The 18,333-nt window shown below is 42.7% G+C and overlaps 1 protein-coding gene across 1 annotated transcript; it reads left to right on the top strand.

Annotated features, from left to right (window-relative positions):
- The first annotated feature begins 624 nt into the window (after nucleotides 1-624).
- Nucleotides 625-4,094, top strand: edn1 (endothelin 1). The gene is made up of 5 exons (XM_030740557.1): nucleotides 625-818; nucleotides 1,020-1,170; nucleotides 1,461-1,610; nucleotides 1,778-1,876; nucleotides 3,053-4,094. Exons 1-5 carry the CDS (start codon nucleotides 758-760, stop codon nucleotides 3,189-3,191), a joined length of 600 nt encoding a protein of 199 aa, XP_030596417.1. The 5' UTR covers nucleotides 625-757; the 3' UTR covers nucleotides 3,192-4,094.
- Nucleotides 4,095-18,333: the final 14,239 nt, after the last annotated feature.

The raw sequence follows: 18,333 nt of genomic DNA, 5'->3' as shown, positions 1-18,333 counted from the left end.
TTTTGTGCAGATGGAATAGTATTGTATTCCAAGGCACAGCATTTGAGAACCACTGCCCTGTGTAATGGAACTTTGTGCTTTTCTTTTTCTTTTCTGGTATTTTGATAAACAAAAATATGTTTTATTATTGAGTAAATTAAACCTCTGTTGATATGTTTTTATTACAATCCTCAGGAAAGAGTAAAACATCTTTGTGGGGGTGTCAAAATATTTTTGTATGCAGGAAAAAGTAGTTTTCAGAAAGCGCGCACACACACACACACACACACAGAAGTTAAATAGTCTTCATTCCCCTGTAGCAGTGCTATAATGAACAGTGGCGAAAGAGAACTGCTGTCACTAGACTGCCACCTGCTGTCTAATCAGTGCACTGAATGAATAAGGCGCAGGTCCCATTTAATCGCTCGGTGTCTCCCCCATCCCCTAACTCGGAGCCAAGGCATCTCATACTCCTCAACTTGGTCTGCGCGGCCCCTCATCAGGGTCCAGCAGCTAATAAACATCATTGTCTGGGTACGAGCCAAAGGACAGAACTGCACGGCGCTGCAGGGGGAGGAGGGGAGGTGGGAAGCTCTTGTATAAAGTCAAAGGGTTGCACATGTGGGGCCACACTGACAACAGACTGCAGACTGCGCTCCTGCGTCAATCTCTGAGGACGCTCGCTCAGACGCTCTGAGGGATACGCGCTTGTTTTCTAATCTCTGAGGGATTATTAATTTTCTTGAGCACTATTTTGTTTTAGAAGAGCCCGCAGACTATGGATATTTACCTTTGGATTTCCCTGTTTTCGGTGACATGTTCCTGGATTTCCTGCACAGGTAACTTTTGCGAGATTTTTCCAACCGCTTCTAAACTAATTTTAGCGCAAACAATAAATTACATAAATACTGAGTGAACTACTTACTGTGATGAGGGGGAAAAAAACTAATCCTCTGCCTGCAATTATGCAGATTAGCTTTGACTTCTCTTTAGTTTAATAGCTTGTAGATTGTGTTTTGATAAAGACGCTTTAATTACAGTCCTATCGGCCCCAGCTGGAGACGTATCCACTGCCTCCACCGTCACCCAGGGGCGCCATGTGCGGACCAAACGCTGCTCCTGCGCGACGTTCCTGGACAAGGAGTGCGTCTATTTCTGCCACCTGGACATCATATGGGTCAACACACCTGAGTAAGTATCTCCAGATGTTATTAGTATTCTCCAGCAGCCAGTGTAAAGATATTAAAACAGATAAAACAGCCCACATTACTTATTGACGAACTTTTGGAGGTGTTTAGGTGTAAATTACGCATTTTTACCTTCATTATCAGTCTCCGGTTAATATTACTTTTGCACGTGAGAGCGAAACAAAGGAATGTAAACGCATTTAAGAGCCTACTGGGTGTATTAAAGCATAACATTTAAGATTTTGATCCATTATTCCAACTTTATGATTAAAACTGTGTCTCTGCTGCATCCAGGCGCGTGGTCTCCTACGGACTGGGCGACGCTCCCAGGACGCGGCGCGCACTCACGGACTCCACGGCACCCACGAGCGGACCTCGCTGCCAGTGCGTCCGGGAAAACGACAAATCCTGCCTGAACTTCTGCCGGCCAGAAAACCGCCCCAGGTGTGCTTCACACAGCCAAATCCTATTTACTGACAGTGACACCGAAAGACGCTCCCAGTTTGTCATTATGCATTCTCTCCATCACGTGTGGCGACAGGTTTTGTGTAGAATATACATAACTGAAACGTGATCCTGCGCTCATCTCTCGTTTCTGTTCCCGCTCTCAGGTATGAGACACCGGCCGATACGGTGATCCGCTCCCCCGGGGGCGGCGCGGAGGTGCAGCGCAAACAGAAGCTGGCAGCAGATGGAGGCAAGATTAAGAGGTAAACCAACACGCTCTTACTAAAGAACGATAAACACCTCACTATTTGCAAAATAAAGTGGCAATTATCACCAGGGGCGTTAATAGGATAATAAAACAAACAAACAAACAAACAAACAAAAAAAAAAAAATAGGGTGGGACAGGAAGGGTATGAAAAATAAAGTGTGCATACCTGTGTGGCCCTGTGCCCTAATACAGGTGGCACAGTGAAACAGGTATTTGGGCTCTTTCCTTAAGAAGTCACAATTCTGCTTAATATTATAAAAGTTTTTGAATCAAAATGTAGCCAAAGTACAGAATCATATACATACATGATATTGCTGGATAATGAATATTGATCCCTTAATGTGAATATCACTTTAATGTTGCAGCTGGAGAGGATTTATTTTCTTTAAATGCTGCCGGGTAGTTTAATCTGTAATAGCAACATAGCTTATTAGTAGTTTAGCATTTGAAGACCAGCAAAAGTAATTAAAGCTGTAAAATAAATTGCAATGTAAATGTATTTAGTTACATTTCCCCTCTGGTCCTGTTCATGCTCTCATCTAATGATGTTGAGCTCTATAAAATTATTCTAGTCCACTATCAGTGGTGATGGTGGTGGGACACCTGAGGGGGGGCGGGGGGCCGCTGCACCACCCCGTGCCCACCCTCTGCACTCGCCCCTGTTTACAACCTCCCAGGAACACCGAGCTCCTTTGTAGGCTGAAATATTTCGTACGTGCATGAAACCCCGTGAGCCTGCGGGACAAAAACAGCCAGCACGTGTTTGAGAGGCAGAAATTTTGAGATTAACCCTCAAGCGAGGAATTCCTTGTAAATTATGATGCGTTATGAATTCCGTAAAACTTCTAAGATCGTGTGGAATTCACCTTAAGTGAGCTCCGCCACTTTCCCTCGCTTAACTGTGGGAGCTGTGTGGGTAATGGAGCCGCGTTCATGTACTGTCATGTTTCAACGATTGCGGCGCCACATGTCTGCACTTTCTCACTTATTAATAACTGGGAACATAAACCTCCAAACATGCATCTGCTAAAAACCACTGAGAAGGAAGCAGGTTGTTTTGAATGTGTGTGTGTGTGTGTGTGTGACTGCTCTGATCTACACATCCACCTTTTGCATAATCTGTGAGGTCGCCGGTTCGCGTGTCTAATGGCTTTATGTCTTTATCTACAGGGTGAAGCACAGCAGCGATAAACAGGTGCCGCCTCCAGTGCTCAGGGCTGCGCTGAAAACCAGCCTGCTTCTGGAGAAGTGGAGGGTGAGGCAGCACCACAGGGCGAGAGCTTGGGAGGGCGAGAGCGCGGCCTCCTAAAGAAGGCCGCTTTCCTCCGCACTCTCTCACACAGAGGGAGGAAGGGGCTTTAAACCTTCACCAAAGCCAGCGGGGACTTCTGTGCAGCAGCACCCCTCAGGAAGGAAGTGGGGAGCCCGCATAAGGCCGGCTAACCGACTCCACGCCGGTTTCGTGGCTGCAGCAGAGCAGAGAGTGCTGACAGCTCAGCTGGGCTGCACTTCTTCAGACAGACGAACGAGGTTTGGGACATTAACAGGAGATCAGGTGAACGGAGATAAGCTGAGAAGAGAACCTGGCCCCAATCTGCAAAAATCAAGGACGCTCATTGATCCTTTCAGATGCCATGGTCAGAGTTGTGCCTTTGGACTTAACACACACACACACGCACGCACACACACACACACACACACACACACACACACACACACACACACACACACACACACACACACACACACACACACACACACACACACAAGCCAAATAACATTTCATAAACGTGACATTACAGGGAGGCATTTACTCAAACCCTTCTGACAGGCTTTAAAATCACTGCTGTATATGGAAGAGGCCGTTCTACTGCTCATATTCTGAAAATGCCATCATTTTTTTTTTCCAGCACACCACTGCGAAAACAGATCATCTGTCAGTAAAGGGGATTATGTGCCTTGTATCATGGCTTTACTCGAGACGTGTTTTCACTGACTGAAACTGTATTTACATAACAGGGTGTCTCCTGTGTGTCAGCTGCTGGGAGCTTTTTTTGTATTCCAGATGTTTTCACAGATTTCTTAACATTCACTCATCATAATTTATGTTTTCAGTAATTTTGTTGCTTACATGTGCTGCTCTTTATTTATTTATCATTTTTATACATTGTAATATGAGGGCCATATTGGTCTATCCTGTATTTTTTTTTTTTCGGTTTGTCATTTCTGTGAAATGATTTGTTACTAAGGTGCCGAATTCTGGCCAAGCTTTAATAAATTTTCTACATTTATTTAAAGGCAGTGGATCAGCTCCTTCGTTCTTTATGTCACATCAAAGGTTCGACTTCAGCCGAGGAAAGAATGAAATCTGAGGTGAAGCAAAAGCCGTCTGCATTCAGGGCTTGAAATTGGTGAATAAAAAAGGGAAAGCAAAGCAAAGTGTGAGAAATAAGAGATGGAGACAAGTGCTGATGTGGAATCCAACAAGGCAACGAGCAATCAAAGCCAGCTAAACGTGTCCTTTCATCTCGGTGACAAACCCGCGTACACACTGCAATTTCCAAATCAGCCGAAAGTTGACGTCGGGTTTCTTCCAGCAGCTCCGATTTCAAAGACGCGTCCAACACGCTGTTTATGTTCAACCCTGTAATGATCCCTCTCTGTTTTTTAAAAAGCACTTTCAGGCATCCACCTGATCTTTTCCAAGTTTTACTGACAAGTGACTCAGCAAAGTTCAGTGTGAGTCACTCTGTAACAACCTGCCACGGCCTCCCCGCTCACCTTTAATGATCGTTACATGTACAGGTCATTATGTGCACGCGCCGTCCCCTCATCGACCTTTACCACTCCTCCTCCTCCTCCTCCTCCGGGGGTATCTGTTCTTCTCCTCACAGGAGCTTCCGTGCATATCTTTAATTTAATCTTGGCTCATGAGTCAACTTCATTTTATTTCAGTAAATCACTCATCCAGCTATTATCACCGCTGCAAAAAGAAAACCCCAGAGCCACGGAAATGCTAACTTTGAAGAAACTAGTGTGTGAAATTCTGATGCTTTAGTGTCAGGGAAACAAATGCAGAGCAGTTTTAAAGTTTTTCAGCTCTTCGTCACAGTATTTTTAAACATTTGGCCTCAGCATAACTGATAACGATCTGCCACTGACATCAGGAAATATTGGCTGTATCTGCTGATACGGCTATCCAGCAACATATTGGTGCATCAAATCAATCCAGTCTAAAATGATTAGAAGCCAAATGTGGAGATTTTTCTTAACCTATAAGATTGGAATAAAATGATCATTGGAACCACACTTTTTTCTCCTTTTAAGCTCTTCTTGATATGGTTATTATAGTTCCTGCATCCATAAGTCTCCTGGGCTCTGCTTGGGTCATAGTCACATAAATCTTGCCTTCAGAAGGCTCCATGTGAACGTCCATGCGCCTAAAGAAGCTCCGGCAACATGTGCTGTGTGAAGGACAACTTTATTGCTTGACCAACACGTTTCGGCCTTCATCAGCTGGGATTCTCCCACAGACTGGTGGGTTGGAGGACAAGCCTGCTGTTACTGATTGAGCATGGCTCAACTTTGCATTTCAATTAAGGTCTTACAGAAAGCTGAGTGAAATTGTATGATTTCTTGGCAAGTGTTGAAAGTATTTTAGTGTAGGATCCATCCATCCATCCTAACTGCTTATCCAATTTAGTATTGCAGGGATGCTGGAGCCTCTCCCATCTGTCATAGGGTGAAAGGCCGGGTTCACCCTGGACAGGTCTCCAGTCTATTGCAGAGTTAACACAGTAATTATCCAAACGTGCATGTCTTTGGACGGTGGCAGGAAGCCGGAGAACTCAGAAAGAACCCACTCAAGCATGGGGAGAAAATGCAGACTTCACACTGAAAGGCCCCAGCCAGCCAGTGGATTCAAACCCAGGGCCTTCCTGCTGTGAGGGGACAGTGCTAACCACTGCACCACTGTGCCACCCTAACATTGGGTCATTCATTAAAAAAAATAAACACAAATGTATCAATGCCTCCCACATTACCCCCTCAGAATAGTTGATTTTCCAGGCACAATAACTTTAGCATATTTAATAAAGCTATGCAAAATTTTACCTTCATGCCATGAACAGTTTCTGGGTTACAGGCCCTTGGAGTACACTGAGGTGGGTCGTATATTGTTTCCAGTATTTTTGAGCCTTTGTAACCTCAAAAGTGCACAAGACCTCCACAGGATGTTTTCAAAATTTCAAATTTGCATTCATCACCCCATCAGACCCGCTGCCACTGATTTCCAGTCCAGTTCTTTTATAATTTGGCGGCCGTCAGCCTTTTCTCCCTGTTTCCTTAAGAATGGCTTCCTTTCAGCCGCCCTTCCACTGAGACCATTTCAGTGAACAGTATAAGGATCAGCTGAAGAGCCAAATACATCTCTCAGGTCCCGTGTCAGCTCTTTGCTGGATGACCTTCTGATACTGTTCATCTGTCACAGATAGTTTTTAGACATTTCTTCTTTTGTACTCTACTCGTCCAGGTTCCTCAGTTTTTTTAAGGACACACTGCGCACCATGCCAAAATATGCCATATTTTTGGCTCATGACTCTTTGGGAATCCCACTGTGTTAGCTTTTGTATTTTCTGTAGCTTAAACTAAATAAATGGTAACAAATGATGTGTTTTTGTTTCAGGCTTTTAGTAACAAAGTTACAAAGATACAATTTAAAAAGGGTTCTTTGCTAAGTTGTCTGTTATGTGTAGACACAACACTGGTTCATCCCTTGAGTTAGGTGTGTTTCTAATGCTTGAATGATAAGTGGTTTAATTTAAAAAATAAATAAATAAATCCTCTGAAAATGACTGAAAGACCTTCAAAAAGCCTGGAGAACTGTTGCTCAAGAGCACTTTAAAATTACACAAAGTCTGGCTCCTTCGAAGCAAAGTATAAGGGAATGAGGGGTGGCTCATGAACTATATAAAGTTATTAAGGCACTTTAAGGGCATGTAACTCAGAAAATATTCACAGCATGAAGGAAAAATCTAGCTTGGTTAAATATCCTAAGGTTATGGCACAAAAACCCCTCCCTGATTCTGAGGGGGGTCAGGTGGGAATTTTCTTCATATTTTTTGATTACATCTGGATTGACCCTGTAACTTCATATCAGCTGCACTCCTCCTCCTCCCATTATGAGCAAACAGTTTCCAAAAACAGTAACAAGCTGATACTTTGCTTCATGTCTGGTGTGAACACAGCATAAGATTCACAGAGTCAGACTGGACGTAGCTCAAAAACAGGTAAAAGCTACAATTACATCCAGCACTAGTGATCTCCGAGCACTTCTTCTTGCAAAGCAGAGATTAAAACAGCGTGAATCTGCTGGATTAATCTGTCAGACATGTCCCTCCGCTTTAATGAATGTGATACAAGTTGTTCTCGGTTCGGTTCAAACGCCGGCATGCCCAAATTGTTCCGCCATCACTCATCAGAGAGCTGCTTGAACTGGCAGCAAAAAAAAAACAAAAAAACAATCCAATGCAAATTGGGTGAAAAGTCTTATCTATTCAGCCCATTTAGCAAACAAATCCGCAGCGGTTTCTGTGCCTCGGGCGTGCAATAAGAAGCACTGCTGTGTCCTCCCTCGCTCAGAGTCCAATCATAACAACACTGAAGCCACATTTTCCACACAGACCTACTGTTTGTTTGCAAAACAATCTGGGGGCACGTCTGCTGCAGGAGACAGTCAGGACCGAAAATTCAGACAATAATGAGAAAGTTTAGATGGCACGGAAAAAAAGCTGGATTTAATCCCAGGTGCAGCGGTCAGCGCAGCCAAACAGAGATCCTGTTAATGGAAGCTGAACTTTAGATATCTTAAAGTACTACTGCGTTTCTTTGGAGCAGTATTATTTGAATTATCAGGATTTTAATATTCTATCAGGATACAGAGGAGCTCATTTTACTTTCATACCATCATGTGGCTTAATTAATATGCTTGTAACTTTACCAGCTCATTACAGGTTTTTAACCTTCATCTGAAATGTAACTTATGTTATCCTGCCCCAAAAAAACAAAAGACACTGATACACCCTCACTCATTCCAGAGGAATTAAGAAGCAGTCAGGTGGTGTTAATCAAATGCACTTGATTAATTGGTCAAATGTGAGCACCTCTATAAATAAAGGAGGTTTGGCAGTTTGATGGTCTGGAGCATTCAGTGTGTGTGTTCACGCAATGCCAAAGAGGGACGACATCAACAATGATCCTGGAGAAGCAACGGTCACTGCCTGCCTGTCTGGGAAGGGTCATAAATCCAGTTTAGATCCCATCATTCTAGAAAGATTATTCACACATGGAAAACATTCGAGACAGCTGTCAAGTGGACGTCCCAGCAAATTCACCCCAAGGTCAGACTGTGCAAACTGCAAAAACCCAAAAGGGCTACAGGCCTCAGTTAGCATGTTACATGAAAGAATATATAAAACAAAAAAATATAAATAAATAAATGAACATGGCAGCAATTCAATTCAATTTTATTTATATAGCGCCAAATCACAACAAACAGTCGCCTCAAGGTGCTCTATGTTGTAAGGTAAAGACTCTACAATAATTACAGAGAAAACCCAACAGTCACAACACTCAGTGGAGGAACCCCCCAGCAGCCTTGGCCTATAGCAGCATAACTGAGGGAGGGTTCAGGGTCCCCTGATCCAGCCCTAACTATAAGCTTGATCATAAAGGAAAGTTTTAAGCCTAATCTTAAAAATAGAGAGGGTGTCTGTGTCCTGAATCCAAGCTGGGAGCTGGTTCCATAGAAGAGGGGCCTGAAAGCTGAAGGCTCTGCCTCCCATTCTGCTTTTAAATATCCAGTTTAGGTTTGGCCAAGGTAGCAAAACAAACTCCCAACATATTAAAAAAAAAGCAACAAACAATAAAACTCAGCATATAAAGCACGATTTCCAATATACTCTGAAGAAAAAGCAACCACACGCCTCTTTTACCACAGTCTTTAAATTCAACAATAAGTGTGTTTAAGCTCAGATTAAGCTAAGATCTTATGCGGTGAGGTGAGCAATATCTGAAAACTTCTTCCACAGGTGAAGATGAACAATAAGAGCAATCCATTAAGGCATTCTTCAACATGCTCGGTCAGGTTAATGAATGTAATCCATGACATAAAGGTGAAGCACAACATCAGGATTGGGTGGTGGTGGAAAGATTTGGATTCTGTAGTTGCATAAAAGTGGCAACATCATAGTGCAGAAGTACTAAGGAAAATAACTGCATTTAAAATGGATTTAAGTGTTTAAATGTTACCACAGCAGTCATTATGTGTTCATCATTAAAATATGATGTCTAATAGTCATGTTAATGTTGGGGCAAACGTAAATGGAGTAAAGCAGGTGAATTAAATGCACATTTTATAAGCTCTCCGTGAGTTGATGGTAAAATGTTGAATCTATGAAGCTAGAGCGGAATAAAAGTAGATGGAAAATCAAGTGCTAAAGTACAAGTAACTTACTTAAGCTCTTACTTAAGCTCTTGAGCAAGTGTGCTTTATTTCACACCACTGGCAACATTAATATTACAAGACTCCTGCTGAAACAGTTATATCACTTTGGCCCGTTTTGCAACAGTGACTTTACAGTTTGTTGTCAGATTACTTTTATCAACACGATTGTTGCTTGTTTACTTTTATGACTCCGTTCTTATCTCCTCAGCCTTTAAATGCCCTCGATTTTACATCATGACTCAGCTGTGGCTTCGTTGAGCTTTCAGGCCTGCAGGACGGTTGCTAAAAGGAGATGCCTCACTACCTGCACACTGAAGAGGTTAACAGCATGCCAGCAGGCCCGGGTCCCAACACAATGGCACTCACTCTCTGCTATGCAGCTCTGTGCAGAGAGCTCCCCTGAGACATTAGCTTTTGGCATAACTCATTAGTCTATTGAATAGAGCGAGCGCTCACATAATAGCCCATTACACATGAAGGAATCTCCTCGACTCAACAGGAATTCTCTAGCGCGGGAGCCAAACAATAGGAGCCTGTTCGAGGAACGTCTGGGCAGGGCAAGGTGGCCTCTAATTCTGACGTCTGACCAACGCCTGGCTCTCCTTCCACACACCCTGTTTTTCCAACCAGCACTCCCAGGTGTGCCAAAGCACCTCACGAAACTCAGCTGCAGCCCCACCAGAGGGGATTAATTACCCTGGCTGCCTGAGTCAAACGGTCATCAGGAGTGGGCTGCTGGATGATGGAGCACATGAAACCAGTGTAGGAGGTGGAGGGTTTGGGGTTGGGCTGGCAGTGGAAGATATTGCGCCTGTGAGAGGCAGACTGGAAACTGGCACGCTCGAGTGAGTCTTGATTTGTCATCGCTTTTTGGCAAGGAAGGCTGAGACACTTGGGCTGATTATTGGTATCTATCTCTCAGCACTCCTGTAATCCTGCTCTCAGTCCTACCTGACCCTCCCTCCCTCCCTGCCTGCCAGGCAGGAGCACGACAAACACAGAGGAGCATTAGCGGAATATCCCTGAGATGCTTCCCTGCTGACAGACATGTTTGTGGGGATGAGTTGAGTCTGCAGTTATGCCTCTGCTCTTCCGTGGCTTTATTTAACTTTGCTGCATCTGTCTCACATTGTTACATATACACATTTGAAGAGGAATGCTCAGAACGCAAAGAATTATACACAAACTTTCAGACACCAGCTGCGGTTTGAACTCCGGTGCATAAAATTAAATCAATCAAAGTCGGACGGTGATGAAAAACACATTCTCCATCAGAGTCTAAACATATACAGATGACATAACACACGTACACTGATCAGCCACAACATCGAAACCAGTCACAGGTGCTGGGTTAAAGCAGGAGGGGCGGGGCGTGGATGAGGAGCGCACCAAACAGGTGATTATTTTTGTCAACAAAACGATGAAACAAACCAAAATCACTGCAGATCACAGGTAACCCTTTACAGTCTGTGTGAGGTAGCCTCATCAAATATATTACAGTTTAGAAATCAGTAACTTTCACTGTATGCTAAAAGATGCACTAGTTTTCCAAAATAATTCACTCATTCATTCTCCGTATGTAGAGAGCTGATGTTTAGCCACTGAGCTAAACATGTTTGCATGTTTAGCTCAGTGGCTAAATAATAAAAAAAATAAACTTTTGGAGATTACCCAGCTGATTTTTCCAGTGCTGTTTCTTACAGTAAGTCACACAGTTACAATGTAGCAGATCAGTGTTGGCTGGATAAATAAATACAGATGTGTGTTTCTGTCAGGCAGCACGGTGCACTCACAGTTAGAACAACATCTGGAAGGCCTGGGTTCGATTCCACCTTGGCCCAGGCCTCTCCCTCTCTCTGTGTGGAGTTTGCATGTTCTCCCCGTGCTTGTGTGGGTTTCCTCCGGGTACTCCGGTTTCCTCCCACATTCCAAAGAAATGCACTTACTGGGTTAGGTTAATTGGCTACACTAAATTGCCCATAGGTGTGAATGACAGCGTGAATGTGTGTGTGTGAAAGGTTGTTTGTCTCTGTGTACCCCGCCTCTCGCCCTATGACAGCTGGGATAGGCTCCAGCCCCCCCGCAACCCTGAACAGGATGAGCGGAAGCGAATGGATGGATGGATGGTGTGTTTCTGTCATAAATAAATCTACTGAGCTCATTTTCTATTATAAATACTTTAGTTTATATTGTGGTGCTCTGCTCTCTTTCCCCTTGAGTGTTATTTTCCCTTCTGTAGAGTCCATAATGATCTGCAGTGCTTGGGTAGCGACTCTCAGTTTTACACCACTTTTCATGAGGCATTGTGGGATTCTGAAGTGGCAAACAGACTACACAATTCCAGTCAGGCCCTACACCCGCTCCCAACATACTTTCACTTTGTTTGTGTACTCTTGTGGAAGGAGTGTGGCACATGCATGTTGAGTCTGCACCTATGGGAGATTTCTAAGCACCCTCTGTGAAGGTGCAGCACCTGTTTTGTGTCTGATACAAAGGAAACTTCACACATTTACAAAGTTTAGTTCTGTGTGAATATTTCAGGACTTTCTCAGAAATAAACAGAATTAAATGTAGATGTTTGCACAAGGTTTTAAAAAGTGCTGCATGACTGGTTTATTGTTGTTGTCATAAATGCCATCATTTAAAAAAAATATAACAAAGAAAAGAATAAAGAATAAAGTGGGAGTGCTTTGGAAATGATGAATCAAATTCAGGTTAATTCAGTTTGGTTAATTGGTGACTTTAATTTGCCCATAGGTGTGAATATGTGAACGAGTGTGAGTGGTTGTCTGTCTCTCTGTGTTAGCCCTGCGACAGGCTGGTGACCCGTACAGGGTGTACCCTGCCTCTCGCCCTATGACAGCTGGGATAGGCTCCATTCTAAGGAAGTAGTCGAGGTGACTTCAATTATGCTGCAGTAGGGTTAGGCTGCTGGGGCTTCCCGTGATGCACCGAGTGCATCTTCAATATAAATATAAACTACCTTGCTGGGGCTCTCTTTCTCCATCTCTCTCTCTATAATTATTTTATGTATAAAATAATTTAACTGAATTTAATTAATTAGAAAAAACATTAAAAGCCACAACAGTGACTCAGTACACTCCTCATGCAGAGGGAGGGTGTAGCTGTTGGACTGAAACTGGGCCAAAGGTGATAAACCCTGTTAGTGTACTTACTAAAATCATTATATCATCATTTTCTATTGGCACAATCAAACCACTCAAACAGATTGATGTTTTCTTTACCAGGACAGAAGCTGGGAGCCTGCCAAAAATGAAAACACCAACAGAGCAAATATGACTTTTCACCTTTACAGTGTTTGCAAATCACTACTTTTTTCATTTGAATGTGTTTTTACATTTTTGCTTCAGTTCAGTTCAGCTGGTTTACAGAGCGCGTTTGCCTGTTTCAGTTTAGATTTTATTTTATTTCCATTTAAAAATAAGTTTTAGCATTAAAGTTTATTTTGCATGGATATACACTGCTCACAAAAACACTTTGAAAACACATCAGATCTCAATGGAGGGAAATGCTGGATATCTGTACTGATATGGACTGGGGAATGAAATGATGCCACATCGTTTGCTGGAAATGAAAATTATCAACCTACAGAGGCTGAATTCAAAGACACCCTGAAAATCAAAGTAAAAATCACGATGCTGCAGGCTCGTCAATTTGGCCAAAATTTCATTGCAGCAACTCAAAACGGTGCTCAGTAGTTTGGATGGTCCCCGTGTGCCGTATGCACACTAATGAGACGACAGATGTTGTTCTGGGGGATTTCTTTCCAGATTTGGACCGGGGCATCACTGAGCTCCTGGACAGTCTGAGGTGCAACCCAGTGGCGCTGGATGCACCGAAACATAATGTCCCAGAGGCGTTCTGTTGGATTTAGGTCAGGACAACGTAGGAACCAGTCAGTGGTATCAGTTCCTTCAACCTCCAAGAACTGCCTGCATACTCTCACCACATGGGGCCAAATTTAAGAACTTCAGATTAGATATTACAATCAAAACACTGTTTGAAGACCCACAGTCATGTAAACATCCCAGATTTGATAAAAAATATGACAGCTGGCATAGGCTCCACCCCCCTGTGATCCTGAACAGGATAAGTGGAAGAGAATGGATGGGTGGATGGATTGATGGGATATGGATATATCAATACCTTCTCATGCTTGTTGCATTGGCAGATAACTCCCCAAAGACATTAGCTTTTGGAATTAACGCTCTAGGCTATTGAACAGAGGGAGTGCTAACGTAAAAGCCCACAAAGACTCAGACATTTCCTAGCTTTATAAAATATAATCTCAGTTTCTTTTCAGTAGTTTTACTGTAGTTATCCAGTCCTGACAATTTGAGCCCCACTAGATGACCCAGTGGACCCAAATGACCCGATGCCGAACGCTAGACGATATCCTCAGAAGACCGGTTTCCATGCAGAGGTGGTTTCAAAGCTGTATCCGATTGTGCACTTTGCATGACCAAAGTAAAAAAAATATATTAATTTATGTGACAGTTGAATTAACTGTTTGCATTTTTCTGTTTGCGTGGCTAACAGCTGTTAGTCTGAGAGCATTCCAGCTACAGTAATTCACCCACCCAACATTCATCATCCTGTCTGACACGACTACGCCTGAGGGCGAGCTACTGCCGAAGAATGGCTTAACGTCAATTAAAGCTTAAATACAGGAACATTTTCAGTTATTTTTAGTTCAGTAGCAGCATCGCTTTAGAAATGGCAGCGTCAGTCACTCAGACAGCCGCTCTGACCCACCACAAGGAGGCTGACATTCATAATTCAGACATGTCAGCAACAACAGGACAAAATGGCATGAATGTGTTTTTAATTACTGCCCCAACAGGAGAATTTCTAATGGCTGTTGTTCTCCTCTGATGTCCAAGTTTGCACCAGTTCAGTTCTTAGCATCTTCTCAACAAAATGATGCTAATTTTGGTGCATATTTTTATAGAAAAAGCTCCACCAGCCACAGGACCTAAGCTGGTGATCCTGGGCTTGGTGGTGCATCTTGTACAAATATTCATAATCCCCCAAATATGAACTGTACCTAGGTAGCGACATATTTAGATCAAACCACAGACATTATAAGAGAGAAACAAAGCACTCAAAGAATCCTGAATTGAAATTTATAGGAGATTTTTGCAACAGCAATGATACAAATGTAACCCTTAAAATTCCTAATTTGGAGAAAAATCAGCAAACTCTTATCATACTTCAGTGGTGAGTCTATACAAGCAGTATTATGTCCCCGTGATGTCTGAAAGTAAAGTTAATCTAGATAAACCGTCCAGATAATTACTGAAGGTGTTTTAAAGATGGCTGCCAGGACTTGAGACCTGCTTCTAGAAGGACTTTGATTCAATATCCAGTTTAAAGGATTCAGGGTTATCTTTTATTAATAAACACGCGCAGCTGACTGGCTTGAGAATTTTGACCCATATTTCTCTCACTGCTCCAAATGTCAACATTTGCTGAGACATCGGCCATTGGATAAACACAATGAAAAGATTTAGGTTTGATTTCAGTTTCGATGAATAACCTAAAAGAAAAAGCACGTTCACTTACAGTAGCAGTCCTGGTGACACGTTATTAATAGCATCTGCTGTTTGTTTTGCTCTCTTTTGTCAGTGTGTTTGCTTACATTGCTAGGCAGGTGGAGATGAAACTCTCTTTCTGCCGTTTTTCTTTTTTTCTGTGCCCGTCTCTCTCAACACACGAAGGAAATCCCTCGTGAAGGACGCGTAAGGTAAACGTTGATGGATGGGAATGGTGTGTACAAAGCAGCGGGGACTTGGCTTTTGTGTGCAAACCACTTTGAGAGAGACGTCTCAGCAACAATTAATTATCTCTGTTTTCATTTAATAGATTTAGCTATCTAAGACTTCCACATATTTCAGAATAAAAGTCTTTAAAACAGGTTAAACAATTTTCATTTGGATTTACTGCATGAACACTTTTAGAACACAATATGACAACGATCAAACATTACCATAAATTCTGCAAAGTATCGTACAGTAAATATCTTGGACCGGTGTTTGAAATTAGCCTTGGCTATATACACTTAAAGACCACACCAGGCACGGCCTCTGCACCTTTTTCGGTACTTGTTTTCAACATGTCAGTGACTTGGTAACAACTGATCAACAAATGATCAAGAGGTGTTTAAGCAGCTTAAAAAAAAAAAAAAACATTGTTTTTCATTCTCTGTTGCAGAGCATGCAGCAGGTGAAAGGGAAACTAAAAGGCAAACTTTATTAGTACATTAGAAGTTATACATCCAAGGTTTATTAGTTGGACTATTTTTATTATCTGGACAGTAATGCAATTTATATCAGCATTCCTAAGGGTGGGGTGGGGTGGTGGGTGGGGAGTGAAGACATGCAGGTGCAGTAATTCAGTCTGTTTGTAGGCTTCCTCCCACAGTCCAAAGGCATGCATGCTAGGATAACTGGCTGTAGGCGTGAACGTGATGATCGAGTGATCACGTTTGTGATCAAAAAATAAATAAATAAATAAAATAAAACATAGAGGATACTGCAGTGCTGGATGTTCATAATAAGCATGGCCGAAGTTTAAAAAAGAAAAATAAGGTCAGTGTATGAAAAGTAATCCCTCTGAGCTCAGACTGCACTTAACGCTCTGTTTCAGGTAGTTTTTTCTGACTCTTCGGCCTGTATGCCATCAGTGAGAGGATATCCCACAGCTCTGGCTGTAAACCCTGAAGCTCCACCCACCTGCTGATCAAACCATCTGTTTGTGAGGAGCAGCCAATCAGAGAGCTACCTTAAAAAAAGGGTGGTCTTAAAGGTAGCTAAAACTGCTTGTTTCAGATTGTGGCGTAGCTAAGGGCCTGCACCATGGGTATGTATGAGGGAAATAAGGATTATTTCAAACTGTGCATCATGCAAAGCTACTCTAGCAGAATCCAGGAATATATATGGAGCTGGAAATAAGCATAGTGGGTCCCATTTAAATGTACTGGAAAGCTGAAGCTCGAAGACAGTGAACCGAGGGTGGCACCTTGAAACCACAACTTGTTGTTTTAACAGTCTGAATGTAACAAATCAGACACACTGTGTTAATTAGTGAGCTTCAGAGATGCTGGAAAGTGTTGTTACCACTGGACAGAACCAGTTTATGTTCTCTTACCCAGGAAAAACTCACCCTCTACCGGCTTCGACAAGCACTTCTAGTAGCAGCGCTAAATAAACAATGCTGGACACATCCTAATTTTAGCTTCATGTGTAAAGCACAGACACAACACTGATAATTATCTATTCATCTCAGTTTAGGTAAAAGAGTAAATGACCCAAAAGGTTTTGTTTTCGCCACCACTTTTAAACTTTAAACAGAGCCAGGCCACTTTTTTTCCTCTTGTTTACACTCTCCATGCAAAACTTGGACCAACGCATCCTGCCTGACCATAAACACACCAAACCCACTCAACTTGAGGTGAGTGACCCGAGCGAAGGCCCAGAGCCTCGCTGCCAATCGGCTGCCAGCGACAGCCAACCTGCGCTGGGACGACAGCACCAAGAGTCTGGGCTGTTGTTTTGACAGGATGGCTGCCAAGTTATAAACATCTGGGTTCAACTCATTGTGTCAGGTCTTTTTATATACGCCATCATCATCCTCTTCAGCTCAGCCTTTCGTTGTATAAGCCGAGATGATTGTCCATGTTGGAATTTTTGCATTCCCGTCTACTGTCAACAAAAGGTTTGTGGTGGGATCTGACAGAAAACAAACAGTAACACATGCTTTAACTCTGCACTTGTAATATTAATGTCTCTGCATGCAGATTTACAGCTTCATATCTGTACACTGCCTCCTAAAAAAAAGCAAGCAATCACAATGTAATCATGTGGCAGGGAGTGACAGGTAATCTCGAGCCAATCAGATTAGATAACAAGCTCGCCGCTTTGCTTTTGTTATCACATGTTTGCTGTATTGTTTGAAGATGAATTAATAAAACAAATTAGCCAGATTTGCTGCACCACTTCATCAGAAATCCAGATCTCTGATGCGGAGTATCGATACAGTTCAGCTGAAGTACAGAGATTTAATCCCATCCTGAGGCGGCAAATAAGGGAGTAACAACAATACGGGAGGAGCAGCAGAATGCGCTCTCTAAATACGGGACCTCGCAGGAATGAGGAGACTACTGGCATGTGCGCACTGGTACATCGTGGATGCAACCGCGGACGTAAACATCCAAGTTCTTTGAAGCGAAGAGGCCAACAGGTCGGTGCAAAGTGCAGAAACAAGAATCGGTCAGGGCAGCCAGAGGTGATGAGGGAACAGCTGTCTTTGAGCATTTTTAAATCGGATTGCATTCAAGTGCAATCTGCGGGATGTACATCAATCCTACCAGGAGAAGTGATGCTTCAAGAATTCACCCATCAGTGGATCACAAACCTTCAATGCAAGTATTGTCCTAAGAAGACGCCTCCTCCCGTGTTCTTGCTGCAGGCTGCATGTTTTCATCAACAAATCAAAGCGCTTTCATCTCCTGATAAAATCAAATGAAAACTAAAAGCTAATTTAGGATTTTTGGTGTTACAAAGTGAAGACTGTTACTATTTACAGTTCTCTAAACATCAACACTTACAAGAAAAAAATAATGAAAATGAACTGAAACCAAAAAGAAAAGTTTTATTAACAATCATAACGAGACCTTAGTTTTACATTTATTTATAGCAAACAGCACATTCATAAATCTGACCTCTGACCCCCGCTCTTTAAAACTTATCTTCCCCAGTTCTTGTTTTATAAAATCATTAAAGATGTGTGCTCTACAATCATTCCACCTGGAAAAGAACAATATGAAGAAATTATAAAAAGCCCAAAATTGCCGTGACATTCATGCCTGTGATGAGTGGATGGAAACCTCTGACTACGACTGTATCCGGCTAACTTAAGCTTGCTA

The sequence above is a fragment of the Archocentrus centrarchus genome, chromosome 11 (assembly GCF_007364275.1).
Source record: "Archocentrus centrarchus isolate MPI-CPG fArcCen1 chromosome 11, fArcCen1, whole genome shotgun sequence".
Classification (NCBI taxonomy): Eukaryota; Metazoa; Chordata; class Actinopteri; order Cichliformes; family Cichlidae; genus Archocentrus; species Archocentrus centrarchus.
Note: the sequence above shows the minus strand (reverse complement) of the source record. Positions and strands in the feature narration are given on the sequence as shown.